Source organism: Plutella xylostella, chromosome 5, assembly GCF_932276165.1.
Source record: "Plutella xylostella chromosome 5, ilPluXylo3.1, whole genome shotgun sequence".
NCBI classification, from domain to species: Eukaryota; Metazoa; Arthropoda; class Insecta; order Lepidoptera; family Plutellidae; genus Plutella; species Plutella xylostella.
Window position 1 is genome coordinate 1,679,381 of NC_063985.1, and position 27,202 is coordinate 1,706,582.

At 38.1% G+C, this 27,202-nt stretch overlaps 1 protein-coding gene across 2 annotated transcripts; it reads left to right on the forward strand.

Annotated features, from left to right (window-relative positions):
- The first annotated feature begins 419 nt into the window (after positions 1-419).
- Positions 420-26,897, forward strand: LOC105390209 (oxysterol-binding protein-related protein 1). 2 transcript variants are annotated; one of them, XM_048632925.1, is made up of 11 exons: positions 420-577; positions 7,836-8,035; positions 16,205-16,304; positions 16,657-16,777; positions 18,311-18,426; positions 21,325-21,467; positions 21,909-22,109; positions 22,551-22,737; positions 24,757-24,873; positions 25,507-25,721; positions 26,414-26,897. In XM_048632925.1, exons 2-11 carry the CDS (start codon positions 8,001-8,003, stop codon positions 26,520-26,522), a joined length of 1,344 nt encoding a protein of 447 aa, XP_048488882.1. In that variant the 5' UTR covers positions 420-577; positions 7,836-8,000; the 3' UTR covers positions 26,523-26,897. The 2 variants fall into 2 exon arrangements, with proteins under 2 accessions (XP_048488882.1, XP_048488886.1); XM_048632929.1 differs by having other exon boundaries at positions 7,923-8,035.
- The last annotated feature ends 305 nt before the right edge of the window (positions 26,898-27,202 follow it).

Genomic DNA, 27,202 nt, shown 5'->3' on the forward strand with positions numbered 1-27,202 from the left:
ATTTCTCCCGTTCTTTTGTTACTTTTTAGAGAGTTTTTAGCCTATAGGTTTAAAATTAAGCGAATCTTGAGATAAATTCCATAGCCTGTGGTTTAAGAATGCTGACTAATGATCGACGGTCTGTATGGTCTGACGGACGGATTTATGGTCTGTTTTCTTGAATTTAATATTATTAAAATAATAAATATAATTTAATATTTCTTGAAAATAACTTTACCTACTAATAATCGCAAAACGTGGATGCTGCAAACAATCCATTAGTATCAAATTCAAAATTATAGCTATCAGTGTTCAAATCGACTACAAATTATGCATCCATACATCTTTAGTTTCGTCAGACGAAAAGTATCGTTTATTTTGTCAATCGGAAAACCGGGATGCATCACCCCAGCCCCGCGTTGGGCGCCAATACAATCCAGCGCGCATACATCGCAGCGCTCCCACCTCGGCTGGCCCTGAAATCCGCCAGTACCGTTTCAACCGCCGTCGAGAGCGGACGTGCGCGCGCGAATACTAAACAACACACACTGGACATTACCCCAAATATCGCATGATATAAACGACTTTTCCTGTGATCGTGAGTTATAACTCCTATCGGTTTTCTAAATAAACATTTCTAATTATCATTATCCGCGGTTGGAAAGAAAAATGTTGAGGCAAAGAGAGACACAGAGTATTCGAGGTTAATCCGGTATATGTTATGTCATATGGAGCTAATTGCCGCTCTAGGTAGAACCTAGCGTATATGAGGACAACCTGTTCATGCTTTATGCAGCTAAAAATAGAATGAAACCTCTCAAGCGTACCATTCATCAATCATAGGGTCAGATATTTAAATTAATAGTTTATTTCCAGTTATTTTCACAGTTCTGAATGTTACATGAAACCACGTTTTGCCTCCCAATCTAAGCTCGTTTAAAGCTTAGTGAGATATGCGTCCCACTCATACGCATTCACTGATAATTTCAGCCCACGCTAGGTAGATGGTGTATGTGTACTAAGGCCGTGTTTTAAACAGCGGCAAGAGCGGCGCGTATCATATGAAAACTGCATAAGTTTGATTATTTCATCCTGATCATTTATACAGTTTCATTTAAGCCTCAAATTACCTATCATCATGATAATTTGAGGCTTAATTATCATGATGATAATTTGGGGCTTAAATGTATTCAACTGACTCAATGTGACTAAATTAATTAAAAATCTATTTTCCAACTATACTTCTCTTGCGGATATTATAGCGTAATACAAACATGGGAGAACACAACATCAATAATTTTGAAAACTCAACCAACCTGGCGTTTCTGTCAAATCTTGGTCAAATTACAAAGATTTGACATGCTTGCTATGCTTTTTCAAACAGTCTCATGTATCATCTATAGCATTTCATGAAAGTCATGAGTAATGCACCATACTTGGCACCACATCGCATCGCTCTGCTTTCACCGCTCACACACACTTCATATACCCTCAGCCTAAGTTGGTTTCGACTGGCCGGATACGAAAATTGGCTGCCCGTACGTCCAGTGCAGAGTCAATATTGACTCTTATAGACGTAGGCAGACTGTAGCTACTAGGTATCCACTATTGAGTCTGTTTTCCAGGCACGTTTGCAGAGTCGGCTATTTATTGAGGTCATAATGTTTTGAAGGGTTCCGACAGCCTCGTTTCCTATTCCGTCTGTGACATTTAAATACATGAACTTCATTCGTTTTTATTTACGGTTCGAGTGGAAGCCATTTCAGATAGGTAATAAAATGAAAGTCTACTTAAAAGTAGCTTTCCATAGGACATTGAAGAAGTAGAGCAGCAATAAATGTTTAAACACTCAGTTAATGACCTATAACGAGGAATTAACTACTGTTGTCGCATAAAATATTGCTGCTTTGCGAAGATTGCCTTTATAAGTTCATTTTTAAACTCCATTAATAATTCTATACTTATCCACTTTTTAAATTACTCAATTAACTATATCAACACTGGATCAAGGCCCATAAAAATCTTCTTTTTGGCAGTATTTGCGTAAAAAAGAAAAGCGTTCTCATTACTCATTTCTGAAGCAAGAATTCAGAACATAAAACAAGGATTTGTGCGTAAATAGCGTAATTGAGGGCCCTCAGGCAAACGCCACCGTTACTTAAGTTTTCTTTCTTGTGAAGAATGAAGACAATTTGTTAGGAACCCCAAGTGTAGGCGGTGGGGACGGGGCTCGATCCTCTTTTGTCTTTTCAGACGCCCACGCTTTTTTCCTCAGGAAATACAGTAGGATAAAATGTTTAATCTATACCTAGATACTCTTTTGTTCGTTATCGACGTTTTTGAGTAAAATGTAGGTGGCTTTGAGTAGGTGGGTACATACTGGACCCTGATATATGATTATGGCTTTCCTGATTCTAATATTATCAAAAATCATTTTGTTTTTCATATTAATTTACATAGTAATTTTGAGTCATTTCTAATGATTTTGTATATCAACCTACCTATTTTTACTGTTCCCAAATAAAAGTAGCTAAACTTTTACTAAGAAAATAATTTATAATCCGTTTTAATCCTACGCCTTTTACGTAAGGCACTGAATGGAAAGTCAAACAGATCATAAATTACAGTGACCGAGTTGAGCCGCCGCCGGGCCGGGTCACCCCCCGTACCTTCACTTTACAACGTCTAGATTAGTCTAGAACTGTTTTAGTACTCCTATATAGTACTGTCTGCAACGCAAATATCTGAACTAAATAAAATTTAGGTTTAATTTACTAAGAAGACCTGAAGCTTCATGGCAATCAGATAGACAAACTCGAGTATTTATGTATAAAAATGTTTCTAAAACCGTAAATGTCATTGAAATACTTAAAGCAGTCCTTATTTCGACATTTTGTATTCTATCATAACGACCCTTTTACTCATTTCTTTTCGTAAGAGTGAATTTCGAGTAAAAGTGCTAGATTGATGCAGTCTTCCACTGTACAACAGAAAGTAATCCTTGATTGTAAGGAGGCTATACTTAATACCGAGGCACATTAATCGCAAAGATAAACACCCTGTAGGCACGGCCCCGACGGCTGCGTTGTTGGTGTTTCGGATGAGTCATATCGTTACGTTACAGTATTTACTCTGAAATTGTTTCGGGAAATAAAGCCGACTTATTATATTATGTGGTGATTTAAGTTTTGTTTTATTAACTTAAATCTTTAAATAGGAAGTCACGCAAGCCACCCTAAGTGTTTACTTTATAAAAAAGTATGAGAGGTAGCGCCGCTGCTTGAAACCTTTTTGCACGCATATTTTTTAATCCTAGTTCTCGTGTGTTTTTGCATAAAGTAAACAAAGTTCAGCGTTAAAAAATGATTAAGTACAGTAGTAATATAATAGTCGATTAATCTAAATCAGTTATTGGAGTACTTAGATGTTAATGTGAAAATGACGAGATAAAAACGTTGGTAGGTACCTACATAATTTTCAAAAATTGCTGCGAAATGTAAACGGATAAACAAAGTCTTCTGTGATTTATCACTGCCAAGCAAGATATAAGTTTTCCAAGTTTTCACAATGATAGTGACACAAAACACAGTATAAGACGTGTATCTATCATGTCACTGGATAGAGTAACAACTTCAAGGTATAGTGCGACAAACTTATCTGTTCCAGTGACAGTTAACTAAATTGGTCCATATCTCATTATTTACTAATAAATTATATATTGATATAGATTAGATGGGTTTATTAACACCACAAGAGCGAATTAAAAATACAAGCAAACTTAAAATCTTATAGAATCAAGAAATATTAGACATTTATGTGAGCTGTCACCGGAACAGATAAGTTTGTGGCACTGTAGTTAGTTGTTGGCGGAGTTGGTAGCACGAGGCTGGGTACTGGGGAAGTTTTAATGACAAATAATCGACATTCATAATAGTTATTCAACTGAAGTTGTACTAAGTAATAGTATTCATTTATAATTGCCTCTTTATAGCGTTTCACACGATCACAGAATAATAACTAGTACCACACGACCGAGGTGTGTGCGTTGCGTTAGTGCTGTTTTGTCTAAACTAAACGGACCCGTTTTATGAAATAGAATAGAAATATATATTTTTTTCTAATTTTGATACTCTTTATGTCTCCCTAGTGGAGGTGTGTGCTTACGAATTTTGTCCTTGGTGGGATCTGTTTCGCTTAGACATTACTAATTCACTCATTACCTTAATTTTTTAACCGACTTCAAAAAAAGGAGGAGGTTCTCAATTCGTCGGGATCTTTTTTTTTTTTTTTTTTTTATTTTTTTTTTTTTATGTATCTTCACCGATTACTCCGCCGTTTATGGACCGATTTTGAAAATTCTTTTTTTGTTGTATTGGGTTGAGCTCCCAGGTGGTCCCATTTTTTTTCAGAATTTTATCTCACCCTCAAGGGTGGGTAAAGGGGTAAAAACAGGGTATGAATTTCCATTTTGGGCACATATTAACCGATTCTAATGAAATTAAGAATGTAAATATAGTTCTTATAACAAAAAATATGATGGTGACCTTGAGCTGATCTGATGATGGAAACGGAACGCAGTCAGGGGAACTCCTCAACGGTATATAGCAACTACTTCGTGTTTAGGCTTGAATGATTCGTATTGATTAGTAGGACTTTTTGGTATCATTTGCACCTTACTTTTGATTGAAAAATATTGCAAATAAACTAAAAACTATAAAATAAAATAATAATTAAAAAAATTAAAAAACCGACTTCAAAAAACCACTAAAATGTAAGAAATAATTTAAGGTTTACACAAATTCTACTCGTATGTGACAGTACAAATATACCTAAGCAGGAACTGTTCTTTTTTGAAGTTGGTGCCATATTTCTTCAGATTACTTTGTCACCGCACCAACATCAAAAGAGAACAGTTCCTGCTTAGGTATATTTGTACTGTCACATACGAGTAGAATTTGTGTAAACCTTAAATTATTTCTTACATTTTAGTGGTTTTTTGAAGTCGGTTTTTAAATTTTTTTAATTATTATTTTTGCGTCTGCCGATTCGTATACGCCACTATCAAGTTTATCCCGATCTCGGTTTCTCGGGCACACATGATGAGTCATTACAATACGTCCCAGTCAGACGATCTCATTTCTGATAAGATCCTTCAGTGAAAGGCAGAGAATAGCTTTCTTTGTGAGAAAAGGATTAAGTTACGTGAGTGGCCTTGGTAACGTGTTTACTTGCCTCGCATAGGTCTCAGTTACCTACTATTATTATATTACGTGATTTAACTGCCTCTGTGGTCTAGTGGTAGAAGCTTCGCTTCATGACCCAGAGGTCCCGGGTTCGATTCCCGGGTGGGACCATCAATTTGTGTTTCTAAATTGTGGTTCTGAGTTTGGTTAGGACATAGAAGGCTGATCACCTGATGTCCGAAACAGTGAAACGATCCATGCTGTCGGATGGGCATGTAAAGCAGTCGGTCCTGCGCCTAGCTCTCTCCAGTCGTGTCGGTCAATCCGTCCCATTGGGCTATGAGAGTGATGGAACAGAGAGTGCTCCTGTGTACTGCGCACACACTTGGGCACTATAATCTACTCCTGCGTAGATGGCTGATCTCAGTTGAGATTGGCCGCCGTGGTCGAAATTCGGCTAGGAGGACATTATTATTATTATTACGAGATTTAGAGGAGTTTAGTGTTTCTTTGCTTCTCTGAAGGTTCTCTACTGTGCTTACGTAAGAAGTAGTCTGGAATATGCCTCCCAAATTTGGAACCCTCGGTACAAAGATTACGTCTCTAGATTGGAAAAAATTCAGAAAAAATTCATACGGTTTTTAAGATTTAAATTCCACTTGCCAAAGGAATCATATGAAATGTCTTGCAAACGCCTACACTTACTTCCACTTTATATAAGAAGAGAAGCTGCCGATATTTCGTATTTAATCAATATAATTAATGGTAAGACTGATTGCTCAGATCTAGTCGCAAAGCTTAAATTTTATGTCCCTAGTCGCCTACCCCGTCACCATTCCATAATGCAAATTCCACTTGTAAAAACTAATTATAGACAGAATTCATTTTTTATACGTGCGAGTAATTCACTTAATAAAATTTACAGCGATTCAGAGTTTGATCCATTCAGTAAGAAACATAGTAATGTTAATAGATACCTAACAGTTGCTTTTGTGAACAAAATAATTTAAGTCAGTCTAAGCCTAAGACAGTTTACCTAATTATCTTATCTAGTTTTAGTTAACTTAGTTGTTTTTTATTAAGTAAAGATATTAGTGTTTTAGTATTAGTGTGTGTTACAGCTGGTGTCGTGTAACGCCTAGGTATAATAACTAAGGATTGAGTTCTGGAACCGGTCTCAGCGCTGAATAGCGAAGAGATGGGTTCTAGAATTCAATCCTTACCATTGGAACCATATGTGGGAACTTGTAATTGGCTAGTAGCTGTTTACCTGATATGTTTATATTGTGTTGTAGCTGTAAGTTCTCCAAATATTATAAAATATAAAATAAAATAAAATAAATTTTATTCAAATCTGTTCAGTAGTTTTGGCGTGAAAGAGTAACAGACAGACACAGTTACTTTCGCATTTATAATATTAGTTAGGAAGTTAGGATTAGGATTAAATTAGGTATTTAATCCTAACGCGCCGTGCGTTAATAAGAATAATAAGGTTACTGTCTCTAATTTCGGCTTGGGCTAGGCCTATGTCGTATAGTTGACGTAATTACGTTTTTGCTACGTCACTGTTATAATAGCTACGACGAGTCCGTAGCAATGGCTACGAAGCTCGTAGCAATGGCTACGAAGCTTGTAGCACGGCTACGAATTTCGTAGCACGTAGCAGGTGGCAACGAGTTTCAGCCGACGTTTTGTTTCAGTTCAGATGGATGATATTTTAACTGCCTACTTACATTTCGCTGTTCTAATTTCAAAGATATTAAACATGAATTACGCTTTAGAAGCCTTCTTTCTGAATTTCTCGGAATGAAAAGTTTAAAACTCTGAAAACAAGATGGGATGTAGATTTATATCCTCAGAAATGAGACCTCAGATTTTTTTACGATACAATGTTTCCATAAATTATGATTTCAGTCAGCTTCAATCTGACCTACAAATTTCGGCAGCCAATCAACATTAATTCTTTTGTTTACTGGCTTGATTGTGATTGGTGGAATCAAATACAATTAATCATTGCGGTCCCGCAGCACAACAGTTGTGACCAAGTATCAAAACGTGACAATCATTATGTATGATACATACGTATTACCATTTTGTATTCAACAAATTTTCATTATAACTACAGTGTTTTAATGAATATAGAAAGAAGGTGATGAATGTTTAAAAGTCATAGAACAAAAGTTTTATAGAATGAAGAGCACATTCAGCTTACAATATAATTTCATTCCTCTACTCTTTTTCACGATTCTAAATTTGAACATCCACAGACGCTTTATCAACCTACACTTAGGCCCTGTTTCACAATGTCTGGTTAGTGGCTACCTGTGAGATAAAATACATGCTGTCACTCTCTGTTATTATTTTTTTGACAGTGACAGCATGTGTTTTATCTTACAGGTAGCCACTAACCAGACATTGTGAAACAGGCCCTTAGTCTTTTTTTAATCTCCGATACTAAGACGAACGGTTCATCAACAGAGGGATAATCGAGTCCCGCCATTGAGTGTCGTATCGTTCAGAATTTGACAATTTATACTCTGTCCATTATATTATTGGTTTTTAGACATTCGAAATCCCATACATATATACCGGACATAAGGAAACGTCAAAAATACAACGACATAGTGGAAGCTCTAAAGTATCTGAGATTAAAAAAACAAACTTTATTCCTAGTCTACCCCAAACACACCGCAATGGAAACCAAATAGAACACTCCACACGCCAGTGTTGCCAGCCGAACTTTAGTTTGTGTGTTTTTAGCCGGAGTGTCAGTGTTGCCAGTAATACAGTGTTTGTAAAAGGACGCAAGGACCTTTGTGCTCGACGAGGGGGAGTAAGATGGAAGTGACGGCTGATGGGCAGTGCAAATACAGGTGAGAATTACTTAATTTTATTTCAATAGATTCTGTTAACATTTTTATTTTTTGGTAGGTAGGTTTAATGCGAAAACGATTTCAATAAAAAATACTAGCTAAGTAATTTCAGAAAACCAAGACCGATGTTGGACTTAAGGTTCCATGTAGGTGTGCCTTAATATTCTTTTTCCTGAAACAACCTGTCCAGCTAGCCGTGGGGCATTCCTTATTATGATATTAAAAGCAAAAATGCTGTACCATTTTCCTTGTTTTAAAACAAACAAAAGATCGGATTTTTAATGACAGCTTTGGCTATTTGCCAAAGTGGTCTGACGAGAGGCAAACATGCCTGCTTATGCTTATATACAAACAAAGCATTTACGGTAAAAACAATCACTAAAAAAATATCCAAGTAACGCACGTTTCATACCTACTCACCACATAAAACCTATTATGTATTGTTGAAACCGATCTTGTAATAACTCTAGGTGATCAACTAGGTCGTAAACAGAAAATATTTTCTTGTTGCAGTACAGTAAATATTATTATTTAAACAAAAAATTATATAAATTCACTTTTTATCATCGTTATATTCTACAGAAAATTGCCTTTCATAACTTGAATAATTTTACTGTGAATCTGAACAGTGAGAGAAGCCTTTGTAAATGTATAGAATGGAACAAAAGCTCCCTGAAACAAACGGAAATCAATAAAGGAACAACCGCGTTTTCTCCCTGATCTGAATGTACTCAACACCACCTACTTACAATAAACGAATAATGGATGTACGTTCTGGTTAGTAACTACTAACCTTATTAAACTCGATAGGTATCATTAATTTTTCTTAATCTTGGACTAACAATCGCGCATTTTGTGAGGATATAAACTGATCACTGAATCATTCATATAAATATGTAATCAGTTATTGGCTGAAAGTACCTAACTAAAGCATTACTTCTTAGTAATTTACGAGGGCTACGATTAACATATTTTGACTGAAATTTTATTAATTTATGTTATTTTTAGAAAATTATTATTTATTTAATGGAAGTAGGTACTACTTACATAATATATAGTTGTATATTTTCAGTTCAAACTTTCACTTGAAAAACTTATTAATAACACTGAATTAATAATTTATTGTGTTTTAATTACCAGACTCCAATTTCATTTTACAATAAATGGCTTCAAGCTGTCGCCGCGTGCTACGCTTTTCGTAATCAATTAGGTATTTATTCGTCGTGATTTTTGGTCCTGGGTTCAGCGCGTTCTCCCCTCGGGTTCTCCTTGTCCCGGCCCCAAGGTCATGCTTCAAGGTCAGCCTCAGGTATTGATCGGAATATATCACGGAGGTTTTTCATTCATTCCATGTTAGTTTATTATTATTTATAAAAAAACTTGGAGAAAAGTTGTTGGTTGAGTGTAGATAGGTACTTAATACCTAAATAATTAAGAACATAGGTACAATTGTTACCAAGAAAAATAACGTTACTTAGATAAACTTAGGAAAAACCTCTCAAGCAAGCCTCTGTAAATAGCTTCAGCTTGGGGTCTAAAGTCTGGCGTTACATTTGGCCATTCAAGGCCTTGAAAGGTCAATTCAGATATATTTTATTGATACATTCTAAAAGCTAACGTTATTCCAAGAATAGCCATTCTAGTTGCCAAAGTTAGATGTCGATAGCAGGTTTGTAGACAGGTCTTTATTTAAAGCTCTATAGATAACTCCTAGACATAAATAATAAACGGAAAATGTATTGTAGTGGAGTTTGTATTGTAATGGTCTCCATGAGTGTTTACTACTTATATGTATATGAATAGTAAATAATACACATAAAAAACCAAGACGTTGCTTATTCTCGAGTAAATATAGACGACTCTCGGATAAGCATTATCCTTTAATGGTGAAATTTGGCCTAAGTACCTATATTATTTGGCTAATTCCAAGCCAAGTAATATTAAAAATACCGTGACATTTAAAGTATATACAAAATTCATTAATACTATATATGGAGGGATATATTGACTTACATTAACATTATAGAGCTTATGATTAGAGATACATAAGAGCCCACGCTTTATGTTGATAGAATAAATGATTGATGGTACTTTTCTGTAGCTCATTATTACACTGTCAAACTATGAGTGAGCGATTCCTTTTATACAATACAAAAAGAGCTACCTACAATACAAAATATAAAAAGATAAAAATAGGTACAATTCAATGTACTTGTAATTTTAATGACAATAACATTAGGTAAATGGGCATTTAAACAGGTAAAGCTTTATTTTAGTTAAAAAAAATCGTGGCTTTTACGTAGGTAGGTAAAATAAACGATATTTTCACAGATGTTTAGATGTTTTTCATCTCATTCTGTCTGTGGCAAATAATGTTGTTGTTAAAGACAAATACCTATCTGTCTTCGGGTCTTGCAGATATCCTCTAAAGAAATGAAATAATTCGTTTGGTATCTCTCAAGGCATTATATTTAGGCTGGATCCAACACGTAACCGGTAGTATCTGCATGAGGAAGTTTGAGGATAGAGTGTTGTGGCACGTCTCAGGAGAGGCCTATATGTATGGTTTATTTATTTATTTATTTATTTAATTCTTTATTGCACAAATATATAATAAATGCACAAAAGGTGGGCTTAATGCTAAGAGCATTTTCTACCAGCCAACCTACAGGAGGTACAGGAAAACTGGTACAAAGATGTGCAAAAAAAATAAAATAATGAAAGAACTAAAAACGTCACTTAATAATTATTTAATTATATATAATAAAAATACATAATAATACTTATATAAATTTGTTTGTTTATGATGATGATGAACGTGGAACGCAACCATCCTACCCATTTAAGGGTACCTTTCCACCAGAGCTGTGCTAAGTACACTACGTTGCTATTGCTATGAATGTGTATGATATTCCACCAATCATATTCGTTGGTCCACATAACATAGCGGTGGAAACTTATTTCTTTCACATCACAGCATAGATGTGTTATGAGATCTCTGGTGTTAAAGTACCCTTATGTCTCGATTGAAAACACCGCGATGTCCTTACTACAGCAATTGCGGTTTAAATCGAGGGCATTCTCAGTAAAATGAATTCCATTATGCATGAGCTCTACATTTCTTGGTTATGAATTTTACATCCTAGGTCTGATTGGTACGAGTTAGAGCTAGCTTTTTTTATTAAATCATAAATTGTTCATTCCTTTAGCACTTTGTGCCAATTTAAGGGTGATTTCGAGTTCCGAATCGTTTTCCGAATTACTCTTCTCCGAAAGCACGTTTCGTTGAAAGCACTGTTCGACGATGGTTGTTTTAACGAAAAAATCATTCCCCGATAGCACGGCTCGTCGAAACTAAAACTAATGAATTCGTTTTTACTTAGAGTAGGGAACATTCTCGTACCGAAGTTTCCCTTGGTGAATAGAAAATTGCGAATACCTACGTAGAAACTAACCTTCATAGAAAAGTTATAGAACGTTTTAGCTATTGAACGGTTTTGTCCCTCTCTGTCAAAGAATAATTTGTTCTTTAGTTACAAAACAGTTCATTAGCCCAAACGTCCTATAACTTTTCTATGAATAAGGCGGTAAGCAAATAGTTATGAATGAACATAGTTAAGAATCTTATTTTTGCCTTATATGAAAAAAATAGCAGAAATATATTATAATGATATAAACAGGGAGAGTTTCGTAATTATGTATTAGACAAATCTAATTAGGTTTATCTTACTTCTGTCCAAGAAAAATGGAATCATTTGACGACCGAATGGCGTAGTGGTTAGTGACCTGACTACTGAGCCGATGGTCCCGGGTTCGATTCCCGGCTGGGGCAGATATTTGTTTAAAGACAGATATTTGTACTCGGGTCTTGGGTGTTGATATTTATATTCAGTATCTATCTATCTATGTATTTGTGTAGATATATCAGCTGTCCGACACCCATAACACAGGTTCTGCCTAGCTTGGGGTCGGATGGCCGTGTGTGAGATGTCCCCACATATTTATTTATTTATTATTTATTTATTTCTTATTTATTTTACCAAAAATATCTCTCGCATTTTCTTGCCTTCATTTATTTATGATTATAGTTACGTTAGATGAATTAATGATAACGTAACTCTACCTGATTTAATTGGCAACCCTGTTTGTATTACGAGACATTTGGACTGCCAAGAAGAAGAACGAGCATGAAAAAGTTCTGCTGTACTTGAATCTTCCTTACTATATTTTTTTTGCAAAATCCTACTGTAAGCTCGAACTTGTAATAAGGTCTCAGCTTAGCTGTAGGCAATTATTAATATGCAGGTACTTACATCACTGCGGGTACATCGCGTGCGCTGTGGAGGGTTACTCTATATGGACGAAAAACTAACGAATTAGAGCTGTCATGCAATGGACACGTTTAGTACAACGAGATAGAGTCGTGGCTCGCGCAGCATAGCTCTGAAACTTCGTTTTTCGACATATAAAGTGACCCTCTGGAGTCTCATGTTCGTAGAGCGTTACTATTTTCTATTTGCTTGTAGTAGAAGTTTCAAACCAAGGCCTTAAATGGACGCTACTCATATATTTAACGCTGCTGATCGGTTCTCGTTACTCAGGAACAGTCCCCGCCAGCTCCGCTTTTGTAATGATTTGAAGAACAATAACTGAAAGTTACTTTGTATATAACATTATACAATAACGCAAATAATTGAAGCACCAAACACAGAAAAATCATCCTCAAAAGCTGCAGTTTTGAAACCATTCCAGTGTAATTTAATCAGTGTGCAGATTGGTCGCTAGTTGCTGGAGCCCAGTAAATGGAGTTGCCGTTTCCCTCCCTTCCCCCCACGGGGGGTGTATGGGAGGAGTGGGGGGTGCAGTAGGCGGATTCAACAGATGACTCACGTTATCTAGAAACAGGTAGCCCGCTTCGTTTCCGGGGGTAATGTAGCATGTACTGAACAGAGAGAGTGCGGGTTTGTTAAAAGGATTGCTCCAGTCATGTATACCTAGATTATGTTTGGTTATTCAAATAAAGATTTATTTATTATTTATTTGTAGCGAGCACTGTGAGGTTCCTGTGTCGCTTTCAGTACTAAACATAATATATTATGTATAATATCGTGAGGAAACATGCACATCTAGTTGTGTGGACCCACCAACTCGCAGTGGACCGGGTTCCATTTGGTTTATAAGAACTTAGTGATTGACAATAAAATAATATAATTGTGAGCAGATTTTGATTCACGAATTCACGAATTTGTCAAAGTTGCAAAACAAAAGTGTAGAATCACCCCGTTATTATACCTTTATAATATATTATCAATTTGACTCTTCTTTACCTCTAACTGTTACCGAGTGTTACCATAAAATCCATAGAGCCATGGAACGTTGCAGGCCCAGATATTTCCGAACAAAAACTCCAGTATCAACTCTCTCACTTTCGCAGACCAACTGTACCACACTTCACACACCAGACAAACCACAGCCAGCCCGCTGCCACCGACCAAATAATATTATTTGTAAATACTCGCCAACCTTCAAAAAGCGCCCGTATTTCAGTAACTGTAAGCTCGGTTTTACTGAGAGAGGTGTCGCGCGGTATTGATCCACCCCTCCCCTCAGTTTCCTCCCCCTCGGAGTCAGGGTAACCTTGAACGCATTGTGATGTCGCCCTAAACTTGCCCTTCTGGAGGAGAGCCTCCAAGTGCCGGCTTCAGCTCTCACTTCCGGGGTACCTGAGTTGGGTCAACAGCCCAAGTTAGTTTAAACTGTACGTATGAAATTCATTCATCGTAAAAAATATTTGAAATAACTATGTTTATTATTATTATACATGGGTTTTTGTTCTCTTCAGTCTATTTCATATTCTGATGATGATGTGTAGGTAATCACATAAGATTGAGCTCATAAAGCCATTCTGTGATTTGTCGTTATGTGTGCGTGGGTAAATATATTATTATGATCGCTTTTCCGACGTAAATCCTTCGTAAACTAAGTTTCGTTAAGCAGGTAGGTACCTTCACTATGTATTTTCAATTATAATTGTAAAAGTTTTCTCATCACACTACACTGACACCCACGCAACGCCTTCAAACTCCATTATCCCTTGAGACTTCAGGATGCTTAATTGATTTTCAATGAAAGTTTATTAAGCCTTTTCTAACTGTTTATTATGTCCTTCTCCCGAAACAGGTCGATAGCGCCATTTACTTCTACAAATACATAACTTTCATTAATAATCTTTTCCACGCTATAAATATTTGTACCATAGGGCCAGATATTTATAGCGTGGAAAAGAAATGGTTCAAGCTTAGGAAACCAGGGTAAACCTTTATGGCATATGCACAAAGGTTTCATTGGAGTGGCCCAGGGGCTTTACACCCCTAGAGAGAACAGAAGCTCTAAAAATTGAAAAAATCTGTGCTTCATACATGTGAAACAAAAATGAACTAAGTAGACTTAAGTACGTAAAAAGCACTTACAAAAGCTCTTAATTTCACCTTACACCAGCGCTAAATGGCTAAGTAAACACCAGCAGCCTTGAATGACAAATCTCCGTATATTCTCCCGGAGGCTCTCGGGCTATTGATCCAAGGACACCGGGCCCCGTGACCCTGACACTGCGAGGCCTTGGCGGAAGTGGGCCACCCATCTGTCATGGAGGATTCGGCCTGGCCCTTGAGATGGCTTTAATTTAATCACCGAAATTAAATTGAAAATAAGAGCTTTGAAATGGGTGTAGATTTGAATGTGTTTTACGTGACTAGAAAGAGCTTTTGTTGGCTTATTACGGCTTTGCCTAAAAGATTACAATGGCCAGGTAGAACATGAAAATCTGTACTAGGTTAGATTTTTGTTATACTTATGACTACCTTATAAAAATTAAAGTGAATATGTTTTATCATTCATTAATTCTTCATTTTCGTTGAAATAACTCTACCCAGTAGCGTTATTTCACACATAAAGGGACCACTGAAAGAAGTAGGTACCATATTTTTTCTTTTCTTGCCCCGTTTGAGTTATTATCTCTAATGTATTCGTAATGTGATAGTCCCTTCTCATATTATATTATGTTAGAATGTGTTAGAATAATATCTATCAATGGAAAATGGCAAGTATCTCTAGGGAAACATAAATATGATTCAATATGACATGCATAAAATATTATTTCCTATTCACGAGAAAGCAGTTTCCGTATCCTTTATTTTGTGTAATGACTTTTTTTTCGTTATGTTTACACAAACTCTGGATCACTTTAATTGATAAATAATAATCTTCTTCTTCCTTAGTGTCGGCTAAAACAACCAACAAAAATTTAACAGAGACACCGAAGGAAAAGATAGCCGTGAATATTGAGTCAAGCTAGATAACTTGGCCGTTTGCCGCATTCTCCGCTAGACCGCTACACTCTGACCTTTGCCCGGCTTATGGCCGCTGTGGGTGTACTTGCCCCAATTCCTAGTTTTCGATTTACCCAGGGTAGCGGGCAGCTTCATAAATAATGGTAGTCGTAGGAAATTAACTAGCTAGAAATATCTATCCTAAATTTTAATTTGCTACCAGTTTGCTACTAAATAAATTAGTATTCTATGCCATATATATGTAGATAGGTAATACACTACACACTGTACTGTGTACATCCATAATGCAAGCAATCACCATTATTGCAATCCAATGCTGATCTCCAACATAACCATTCTGATCCAATTGTCGCAACGATGCATTTGCAAAGTGATAGGTGCTTAGTGCAGTGATATGATTGTATTGGAGATGGGAATACACATTTATAAACAAACCTACATATACATTTATGTATAAAGGGGAGAGTTCTATCAGTGAGGTCACGTTATGATTTATGATCAAACGAACTTACCTTTAAGTGAAATTGGATACATAATTATGCGAGGCTTTATTCTTAGCAATATTATGTAGTTATAACCTGCGACGGAATCTGTTGATCTCACACAAAAAAAAACCGTGAAGCCCTGCATAGAGAAGTACAGTACCTCTTTAACGTCACAGCGACGAATGCTTACAATTTTCTGACCTCTTTTTTAAAGCAATCTATATTGTATTAACAACTCCCTCGCCCATTGCCCACACGACATCCCTCCCACACTTTTCTTAATAAAACCTAAGTACCTACTTTGTATTAACAAGACCCTCATCCATTGCCCTCAGGACATCCCTCCCCGTGGCCCAGTTCAGCCGAGGAGACTTCTCTCTCTGGTCCGTGCTGAAGAACTGCGTCGGCAAGGAGCTGTCCAAGATCGCCATGCCGGTGAGAAAAACTGTTTTTTTCTATGTTTTTTTACATATACAAGTCAAATAATACCAAACCAAACGTTAACATGATCACTTTTAAAAGTATTATCCCTGAATTTTAAATGAAGTACCACCGTTTAAATTTATGAATTAAGATTATAATCCATCCATTTTAACGATACTCGTAATGGCGCCGCTGAACTGGCACCGCTGCACGGGTCCGTTACCGACGTAGATAAACGTCACGATTCACGATAAACACGGAGCTACGATGGTCGTCTATAATGGACCGTGCTTCGGGGCCATAAACTTATGACCCGAATGTTGTGCCCACAAATTTAATGCTAACTCCAACAATCTGGCCCCAGGTGGTGTTCAATGAGCCGCTGTCGTTCCTGCAGCGCATGCTGGAGTACCTGGAGTACGCGCACCTGCTGCGCATGGCCTCCGAGCAGACCGACCCGGTGGCCAGGATGGAGTATATCGCTGGTGAGGTTTAGATGAGATAGATGGAGTATACTGCGGTCTGAAACGGTAAATTTAACTGCCAGTTTCTATAACTCTATCTATCAATAACTGGTAGTTACTTTATATAGATAGATAGATAGAGATATATAGATAGAGATATAGAAACTAAGGTTGTCCGTCGCGCTCGCTCCTGAGGCTGCGCGATGTGAGTGAGCGTGATGTAAAACTGTTGTCACGTCTTAATTGCGCCCCGTGCTAGCCCTTCAGGAGCAGGTGATACGTCGCTCTAGGTGGCTCCTTGCATGTACGTTCCGTATTATAATGACAAGCGGCGTAGGCCGCGACCGAGCCCACTTAGCTAAGAGCTACCCACTTATCCATTTATTAATTTCTGTGTATTCTAAAAGTATTCTAATTACGTAATTTTTAAAACCGACCGAATGGCGTAGTGGTTAGTGATCCTGACTACTGAGCCGATGGTCCCGGGTTCGATTCCCGGCTGGGGCAGATATTTGTTTAAACACAGATATTTGTTCTCGGGTCTTGGATGTGCCCGTAAAATGGCAATAGGCCCGCCCCCTATTACATTGGGACTAACATAACACTCTGGCGAAAAGTGGGTGCAGCAATGCACCTCTGCCTACCCCGCAAGGGAGTACATTAGTACAAGGCGTGAGTGCGTGTTTTTTTTTTTGTGTAATTTTTAAAAGAGTTAAAACATTAGCACTTACGCTTTCTTTTGTGAATTCTAAATGTGGAGCTTTTACTACTTACATATTATTTTCTCTCAAAGGAGGTCAACTACTTAATTACCCACTTAGAGCTAGCCACAATTATCAAGCTAAGATCTTACCTCGTGCGTAGCAGGGGTGGAAATATAAATAAAAGCTTTTATGAGAGGCCGCCAGCTTGCGATACACTCAAAGGGGTTTACTACATCCACGCGTTCAGTCACTATAGTGAGAGCTTTAGAGCTATGAGGGAAGGGATAATATCATAATATAGTGAAGGTATAAATGAAATGTAATAATGAGTATAAAAGAGTGTAATTAATGTTTGTAAATGACTGTATAATGGAGTCTGAGGACAGCTCCTGGGCAAACGAATAGCGATATATCTATGTCTTGAATATAAAATATAAAAATAATATTGTTGCAGTCATAAGGTACCCCAGTGGTACAAAGGGACTTTGCAAGCATGCGCCACGTCGTCCTGTCTTCAGCAACCGCTCTGGCCTCCGTCCAGTTCAGGCCTAACTATAATATATTTAAGTCCATGCATTCAGTCCGTCTCTTGGACGTAGGCCTCCTCCAACCGTTTCCATGCCTCTCTGTCTCTGGCCGTTCTCATCCACAGGGGACCGGCTACCTATTTTATGTCGTCATCCCATCTTTGGTAAGGTCTTCCTTTTTTTCGATTTTGGTCTCTAGGGTACCAAGCTGTTACCATTTGTGTCCACTTTTCCTCTTATCATGTGTCCAGTCCATCTCCATTTTTGGGTCTTAATTTTAGTTGTTACATCATCAACTATAATATACGTATCTTTAATTCCAGCGTTCGCGGTGAGCGCGCTGGCGTCGAACTGGGAGCGGCTGGGGAAGCCCTTCAACCCGCTGCTGGGCGAGACCTTTGAGCTGGAGCGACCCGAGTTCAGGGCCGTGTGCGAACAGGTAACCACTTATAGATAGATAGATAGATAAGTTATTTATTTACTTAACACAACACATATACAGGTTACACAGCAAGATTACTAACATTCAGTTTAAGATTACATAAACACACAACATTAATATGAGACAGACAGATAGATAAGCAACATGTGTATTTATCATGTTAGCAAAAGGGTATACTTTACTTGATCACAATAATGCTGAAGGGCTAGCACGAGGCCGTGACAAAAGTTATCCGTCGCCGTCGCGCTCGCTCTTGAGGCTGCGTGATGTGAGTGAGTGCGATGCACCCCGTGCTAGCCATTCTGGTCCGTGTACATAGTACATATAAACTTTGTGTAGTCGTGTCGAAAGAAACAATTATGTAGCGATCTTAAAATACGTACATAGAATTACTACACCGTCAGGGTAGTACACCGTTGCTGTAAGTAACGGTCATGAGCAGCTTTTCTGTTATAGGGCCCAAGGTGGTAATTTACGTAGGGTACGGTTCCTATTTAACCCTACCCTACTTTGTATGCACATATTATAACGTAAGAACGTTTTATAGATATAAATGAATACTGCCCCAACTACTTGATAAAACTACCACAATATGGCTTACTTGGTAGGTACAAACTATAACTTTGTGGAGATGGAGATGTCTGCATCAAAATGTTGGTAGATAGAACATCGTAATTAATATGTATATACGCAAAATGAAGCTTTGCGAAATTTCTCGTCTGTGATTAAACAATGTAATTACAAAACAAACTTGTTGTTACTTCGCAGTTAATTAAAGACTGAACAGAGGGTAAGTTATAAAGAATGGGGCAACATTGTTGGTAGCTAGCGAAATAAGATTAGATGCTAAAAATAAATGATTCGAAGAAAGGTGCAGACCTTAAAATTATGAAACTGATTAACTATTTGTTGGTTTGACTTGCTGACTCGAAATGCTCAACGGCTACGTTTTCAGTAAACTGCTCACTGCTTACTCATTTGTTACTATTGCGCCTAGCAAAACCAACAAACTGAACACTTAGTTTAAACCGATAACTCAGTCAGCACCAAACAGTTTGTGTACTGGGAACTCAGCCTTAATGTGAGTAAATCGTATATAGACACGCCCTCTTCCATCCAAAGGTTGTCTGGTAGAGATTGCTATAAGCAATAAGGCCGTCTTTTTGTACTGCTTTTTTTAAGTTTTTTTTGTCATTTTTGTTCCTGGTGCAAATAAAGTGTATTGTAGGTATTGTAAATTAATGCAGAAGCTCGCTCGATACTCGTGCTAGGCGCCACGTGACCGCACTACGCCAACAGCTTCCTTTACAATTTTTTCTCACAAAACAAGCTTTCACCGAGCTTTTCAGTCGGGTGACAGGCTAACAATAGACCGAGATGCAATTGTATCGTCTTGGACACGAGCTGTCCACTTTACTTTCATGGAAAATAAGATTCATAAGTACCTAACCTACTCATAAAATATCGTCGAAAATATTTGTATTAACTAATAGGTTCTTACTTACCACAATTTATTTTACGAGATATTATGTTTCTTGTTTTTTTGGTAAGACCGAAACATGGTGACTTTATTTAATTATGTACTAGCTGTTCCCGCGAGCTTCGCTTCGCCTTAAAAAGTTTTCCCGTGGGAATTCCGGGATAAAAAGTAGCATATGTTCTTTCCCAGGGTCTATACTATATTTATACCATATTTCATACAAATCCGTTCAGTAGTTTTGGCGTGAAAGAGTAACAGACAGACACAGTTACTTTCGCATTTATAATATTAGTTAGGATGTAAGATCTCATATTACTTATACTTTACCAACTCATGAAATACCTACCTGCTAAAATAAAAATCGAGAGGTTTAAAATATCATCTGCGATTTCGTCTTTAATGGTTTATTTGAATGTGAGATATTCGTTATTACAGGTAAGATATAGGTAATCCGAATCCTGAAACCATCATGAGAAATTCAATTTAGAATAATTGGTTTCAGTTTCATCTTGAGTGTTTGTGGGTTTGATACGTACGTATATACGTAACGTATCGGCTAACGTAATACAATAGTGCAAATGAAATTTGCTAGGGCGAGGGTTACTGAGTTAATTTTATTAGGAGTCGGCTCTGAGTAGGGTATATAATGGACTGCTCTAGTCTAGCAGACTAATTAACAATTTCACACTGAGCTTTACTTACAGTTATTGTGTAGGTATCGTTAAAGAATCAAGCAGTGTATCTTAGTGGTTTCTATCGCAATAATGAAATTAAGAATGATTTCCAGTTGGAAAATTCAGATTTTCCTAAAGAGTGCTCAATTTGCTGCTCTGATTTTGCCCTTATTTATCCGTCTATGTAAGGTCCAGCATACATCAGATCCCGTCTGCATACCTGTATCACGGGACGGGATGAACACTTAAATAAAATTTTCTGATGATCCTATTCTATTCTATTCTATTCTCTGTGGGGGTGTAAGTACCTGCACCTGGCTCTCTCGAGTGGAACCTTTGTGCATATCCCCAAGGTCTAAACTGCCTTCCTAAGCTTGGACCATTTCCCACCACGCTGGTCCACTGCGGGTTGGTGGGTTCACATATCTAGATGTGCTAGATCTAGATATGCAGGTTTCCTCACGATGTTTTCCTTCACCGTAAGAGCGATGGTATACATTGTACTTAAGTTAAAAGAACTCATTGGTACATGTCAGCGTCGGGATTCGAACCCGCATCTCTTGATTGAGAAGCGGGCGCTCACCCGACTGAGCTACCACCGCTCTATTTTATATCCGCGCGCTTTCTGATGATCATTTTGCTTGATGTTTTTTGTGTGCTTGTGTCGCGTTACGTCCCGTATTCTGGACATTACCATTCCTATATATATATGTATAGTTGACTTACTCCTCCTCTCTCCAGGTGTCGCACCACCCCCCAGTGTCCGCCTTCCACGCGGACAGCCAGCACTTCGTGTTCCACGGCTCCGTGCACCCCAAGATTAAGTTCTGCGGCAAGAGCGTCGAGTTCCAGCCCAAGGGACACGTCACTGTCGAGCTGCCCAGGTCAGTGCTCCTTAATGTTTGTGTTTTGAACGCTAATAAGTCATCGAGTGGGTCTAACTAACCTGAATGTTTTATCGACACGGAAATATTCACCTTTTTCAATATTTAACAAAACTGACCTACGCTACGGGTCATTGGAGTGCAAGAGATCAGCAATGGGTGATAGCAGAGTGGTGATGTTGTCTAAGCCTACATTGCTGCTTGCTGCTAAACTGCCTGCTTAATTAATCACGGATCAGGCAGTAATTATAACTGAAAATAGACAGCTGATAGGTTGAAAAATAATAAAATAGATCATAAGTTTCCTGCACCAGCAAACAAGCAGCATTGAACCTTTTGTCTACGTCAATAAACGCACCTCCTGCAACCTGAGAAAGCGAGTAACTATAAGTCTACATCGACATTCTAACATAATTATTATTCTCTCGTGCTCCCCTCCAGATGGGGCGAAGCCTACACCTGGAGCAACGTGAACTGCTGCGTCCACAACGTGATCGTGGGCAAGCTGTGGATCGAGCAGTACGGCGTGATGGAGGTGCTGTGCCACGGCGGCGCGGGGCTGCGCGCCAACCTCACGTTCAAACCGGCGGGCTTCCAGAACCGCGATCTCCACCGGGTCGACGGGTTCATTGTGGACCCTAGGTAGCGGTCACCTTGTTGAATTTGGGTATCTTAGGGTGCTTTTACACCAGAGATATACCTATTCTATGCCACTGCTATGCATATAATTATGTTTTTTTTATATTAATTGGTCCACATAGCATAAAACTGAAAACAAGTTTCTTTCAAATCATTGCAGCATAGCTGCAAACTTAGCACATCTCTGGTGGAAAAACAATTAACTATGCCGCACTTATGAAAACAATCGTCCCTAACCGACCCTTTTGGTCGAAAATAAGTTGGCTACATGGCCGATTAAGAGTTACATATATACCCACGACTGTAATCCGCGAAGGGGTAATCAGAGATGACTCACGAGCAAGTAAAGGTTTACGCTCTACATTTGTACTCACGTGATAGGTCGCGAGCCGTATCCCCGTTTTCCAATAACTTGTTAACTTAACCTTTCCCTTCAACCCCCAGCAAGAAGAAGCTGAAGTTCCTGTACGGCAAGTGGACGGAGTTCATCAAGAGCGCGGACGCGGGCGCGCACGAGGCGTGGGCGCGCGGGCGCGACGAGCGGGAGACGCCGGCGCACACGCCCAAGAAGGTGCTCGCCAAGTTCAACAGCTTCAAGCAGGGCGCGCTGCGCTCTATGTCTATGCAGGATGTGAGTGTGAAACCAAAAAAAATGATATTTCTGCATAAGTAGATTAAGCAGAAGAAAGTCAGGTGACCAACAAGGTGTCTAAGAAGAAGCAAGTTTTTTTTTGCTCGTTTTCAAAAGTCTAACATAAAAGTTGATGAGTATAACATCCTCAGTCCATTTTTGCAAAAACCTGTAAGTATATTATACGCCCCTAGCGTAGTTCCAGCAGCCAGCAAGCACAAGCATGTAAATGGCAAACACAAGCGTTTCGAACGACTTTAACTTGTCAACGCTGTCCAAGTAGGCCTGCTGTGCTCGTCTACAATTTCCTTAGTCAAATGTAGCTCTGTAAGGAAAAGCTGAAGTGTTTCATTCAAAACTATTAAAAAATATGCTGGTAGTATAGTATTGCATAAAAATTGCTATTGACTTTGAAAAACATCTCAAATGACACACCATAAAAATGGGTGCCAACAAATTTTATGGTTTTCCCATTGTGTGTAAAACACACATTTGGCAATCATCCAGACAGGAAGAAGGACGGTCATTGCCTGCCTGTTAGCTTCCTCCAGTTTCTGTTTATGGCATACGCAACAGGTTTTTGGGATTGTTCCTTGTAAAACCATTTTATTACCACGGATGGATGATTTTTTATTTAGTATTAAGTATACTGCTATTCTACTGTATGAACCTATACATACAAGTATGCGTGTTTTGAAACTATACAAGGCCAGAACGCAGAGGGTGGGACTGCTCACGTATAGTTTCAAATTAAAATGGTGCCATGATTTACTTGAAAGTATACAAGGCCATTACGCACTAATCGCGTATATTTTCAAGTAAGTTTGGCCAAAATTATGGCTTATTTTCAAGCAGCAGTTACCACTGCGTACTAATCGTGTATATTTTCAAGTGCCACGCGGCAATGCGACCACTTGAAACTATACGTGATTAGTTACCAGGTAGTAGGTTTTTATATTTAATACCCATAGATAGATAGGGTAGGCTCCCCAAAACTTGATGAAAAATATGTCTCTAATAGGTCTATAGAGATTACACTTATTTATTGATATACTCACGAGCAATCAATAAGTCGAAGTTGCAAAATGTGAACACCAAATTTATTTTAAGAGCTTACATTATATTCAACCGATAACTACCAATCAAAGGTTGGTTGGTAGAAATTGCTTTTTAGCAATAAGTCCGCCTTTGTGCGCAAATTATTAACTATGTTTTAAAATGCTTCTGTGTAAAATTTGTTTTATGTGTGCAATAAAGTGTATATAAATAAATTACCAAAACTTTTTCATTATGTATAATCAATATTTTATTTTAGTTGGTTATAATAATATTTTGATGCGCTGTTAAATGTACCTACTTTAATATTTCCGAAGGCGTCATTAAGCTAGTCTTTTCCGTTCAGGGGCTATCGCCACTGGAACTTTTTCATTTCTCGTGAGTGTAGTGGTATTACTCTTAATTCATATAAATAATAAGATATTAGTATTCTTACTTGGAAGTATGATTGCTATAAATATCAATTTATCAATCAAATTAGAGCTTGTTCATCTTTATTTAATAACATTCAATAGGTATGGCAGTCAGAATAAGTAAATTGTAGTCATGTGTACATTTACCGAAATAGTTAAGTAAAACAGAATCAGCATGTAGGTATAAATTATATGCGACAAGTACGCCAAACAAGCAATGTGCGTAATAGCAATGTATATTTTCAAGCACGATTCAGTAAATTCCAACTTGAAAGTATACGCGATTAGTACGCACAAATCGTGTATATTTTCAAGGAAAATATATTTTTTTTTCACTTGAAACTATACAGTGCTAGTACACTATGGGTGCGTTCTGGCCTTGTATAGTTTCAAAACACGCATACAAGTATACATCGGTGGTGGAAAAGAATATATTAAGCGTAATTTTTTTAAAATAAGTTGTGTTTGAAGAAAAAGTACAGGTTTTACCGTATCAAGTACGTATGTTGCTGATAAAAAATAATTTATGTATTTTTGTTTTCTTTTCCAGTCCGATGAACCAGACAACTCTGACGATGTTCCGAAGCCCGACGAGACGTACAACATCGACATCCCCGGCTCCACCACTCTGTGGGAAGCTAAGCCCAGGCCGACTAATAGCTCACAGGTATGGTATATTTACCTAAAAATTAATATTTGTCTGTGCTAACAATATTTAATACCACACGACACGGGTGGGGTAATCCACATTTTTGAGATTTCAGAACAATACACGGTGCGAAACTCATAGTGCGAGCGTGTGTGTTTGCCATGAGCACGCGGTCAGTCTTAAAGAGGTCCTTAAACTATGGCAGATCGGTCTGATCGTACCTATTACCGACCAAACTTTATGGTAGCGGTTTTTTATAAGTCGCTTATGAACAATCGGATTTTGTTATAAAAGGACTTTTGATTTATTTATAATTATCCTGCTCTGATACTGACCTCTGCCCTCCGTGTGACTTCACACCTATTAAATGCCATCATGCATTCATTCAGCAGTCCAATATTATTATATCATTTTCCTTATTTTGTTTTCATATTCTTAGAATTTCACGTCAATATCAAACTAACACCTTTGTTTCCATGTAGGATTCGTTTCAAATCTACACAGTAACCGCCGGGCAACGTTTTAACCACCACCCATAGCCTAAAGCCATAAAACAACGCACTGACTCAGGTGTCCTTAAGCACTCCGCCAAGGCAAAACCATAGCCATAAAACCACGCCCAAAACTAAAACCAAACCCCTTTCATTCCAGTACTACCAGTTCACTGAATTCGCGATGTCACTCAACGAGCTGGAACGAGACATGAAGGGGCAACTCTGCCCCACGGACAGCCGCCTGCGCCCGGACGTGCGGATGCTGGAGCAGGGAGACATTGATGGAGCAGCTGCAGAGAAGACCAGGCTGGAGGAGAAGCAGAGGACTACGAGGAAGTCCATGAAGAAGGCCACTGATGGGTGGCAGCCGAGGTTAGTTGGGTTCGACTGGAAATGCCTTCCTCTATCACCTCCTGAACGATCAGGTCTACTTACCAATAACCCTGTGTACTAAAGCAATAGGAAGCTATAGATCGCATCCAGTGGCGTGCTTTGGGAGAGGCGAAGGCCAACAGTGGACTGCTATAGGTTGATGATGGATGGATGATGGATATCCTCCGACCACCTGTTTGTAACCATTAATTAATTTATTATCATCGCCGTTGTATGACTGTGGGTGGGGGGTGGGTTGGTTTTGTCTTCTTTCGTGCACATCCAGAACTCGAGAACAAAATTAAATGTTTGTGCTGGATGGCTTATGCACTTTATTGTAAGTATATTCTTAATACAACAGTTGTTTCCAGTCTGATACAATATAGAGAGCATTATCTCTGTTCATTATCAGTTTATCAAACAATGACACAACTTACATTTCAAAAGCGGAACAATATCGTTTTGATATGGTTCGCTGGCTATTTTCATTAGAATAAACACCTAATAGACACATAATTTATATCTGGTTTTTTATTTAATTGTTTATTTACAAAGCATTGTCCAATGTCCACCTAGTCTTTGTCACCGATACGATGAAGAACGGCAGTTCATTAAATCTTACATTCATTATTTAGCAACCTATTCAAACATTCCGTTGTTTTTTACAAACTTGAAAAAATCTCGTTCTACAGGTGGTTCAGCCAAGGGACCAACCCTTACACGAAGCAGGAAGACTGGCTGTACAACGGCGGCTACTGGGACCGCAACTACCAACATCTCAAAGATATTGACATCTTTTAGACTCACCTCCCCAATAACTTGTGAAGATTTACTTCTGAGACTCTCGGAGCTTGATCGTAATGATCGTCACTCTTATTTGGTTACGTTAAACTCGTTAAAGGTTCAATTTAGATAAGTCCACCTGTCGCCAACCTACGCAACAGACGCATCGCATTCAGTCATTGAAGTTAATGTACTTATTAGTTCAATGCATTCAGTATTCTTTGTGTAGAAATTCACACAAGTGCGTCCACTTAATCGGCATTGCTGATGACCGTTTCTCCATACATTTATGACAATCCGATTGATGCGATACGTACGATACCGATAGGCTAGCCGGAGCTACATAGCAATGGCATTAATAGGTATTTAAAGCATTTTTAATACATTATGGTTTTAATACAGTATTGTTTTCTAAAAAAATATATACTTTTATTGCAGTGAGGGTTGGTAACCATAGGTAAGGCTATTCTTTAACCGAAGGCCTCATATATGAGTATACGCAGTCGAGACATTTCAAGTATGTTGTATAAATAGATTAGTGGTAGCAATTAAACATATTTATTTCGGCATCTTATCGAAACTGAGGTTTGTGTAACAATGCAATATGTGTGTAGATATATTATTAGTATGTTCGTTACGAAAGCGTGATGTATCATCCGGTTAAATATTAACCTTGAATGGTAAAAGTAGAAGTTGCT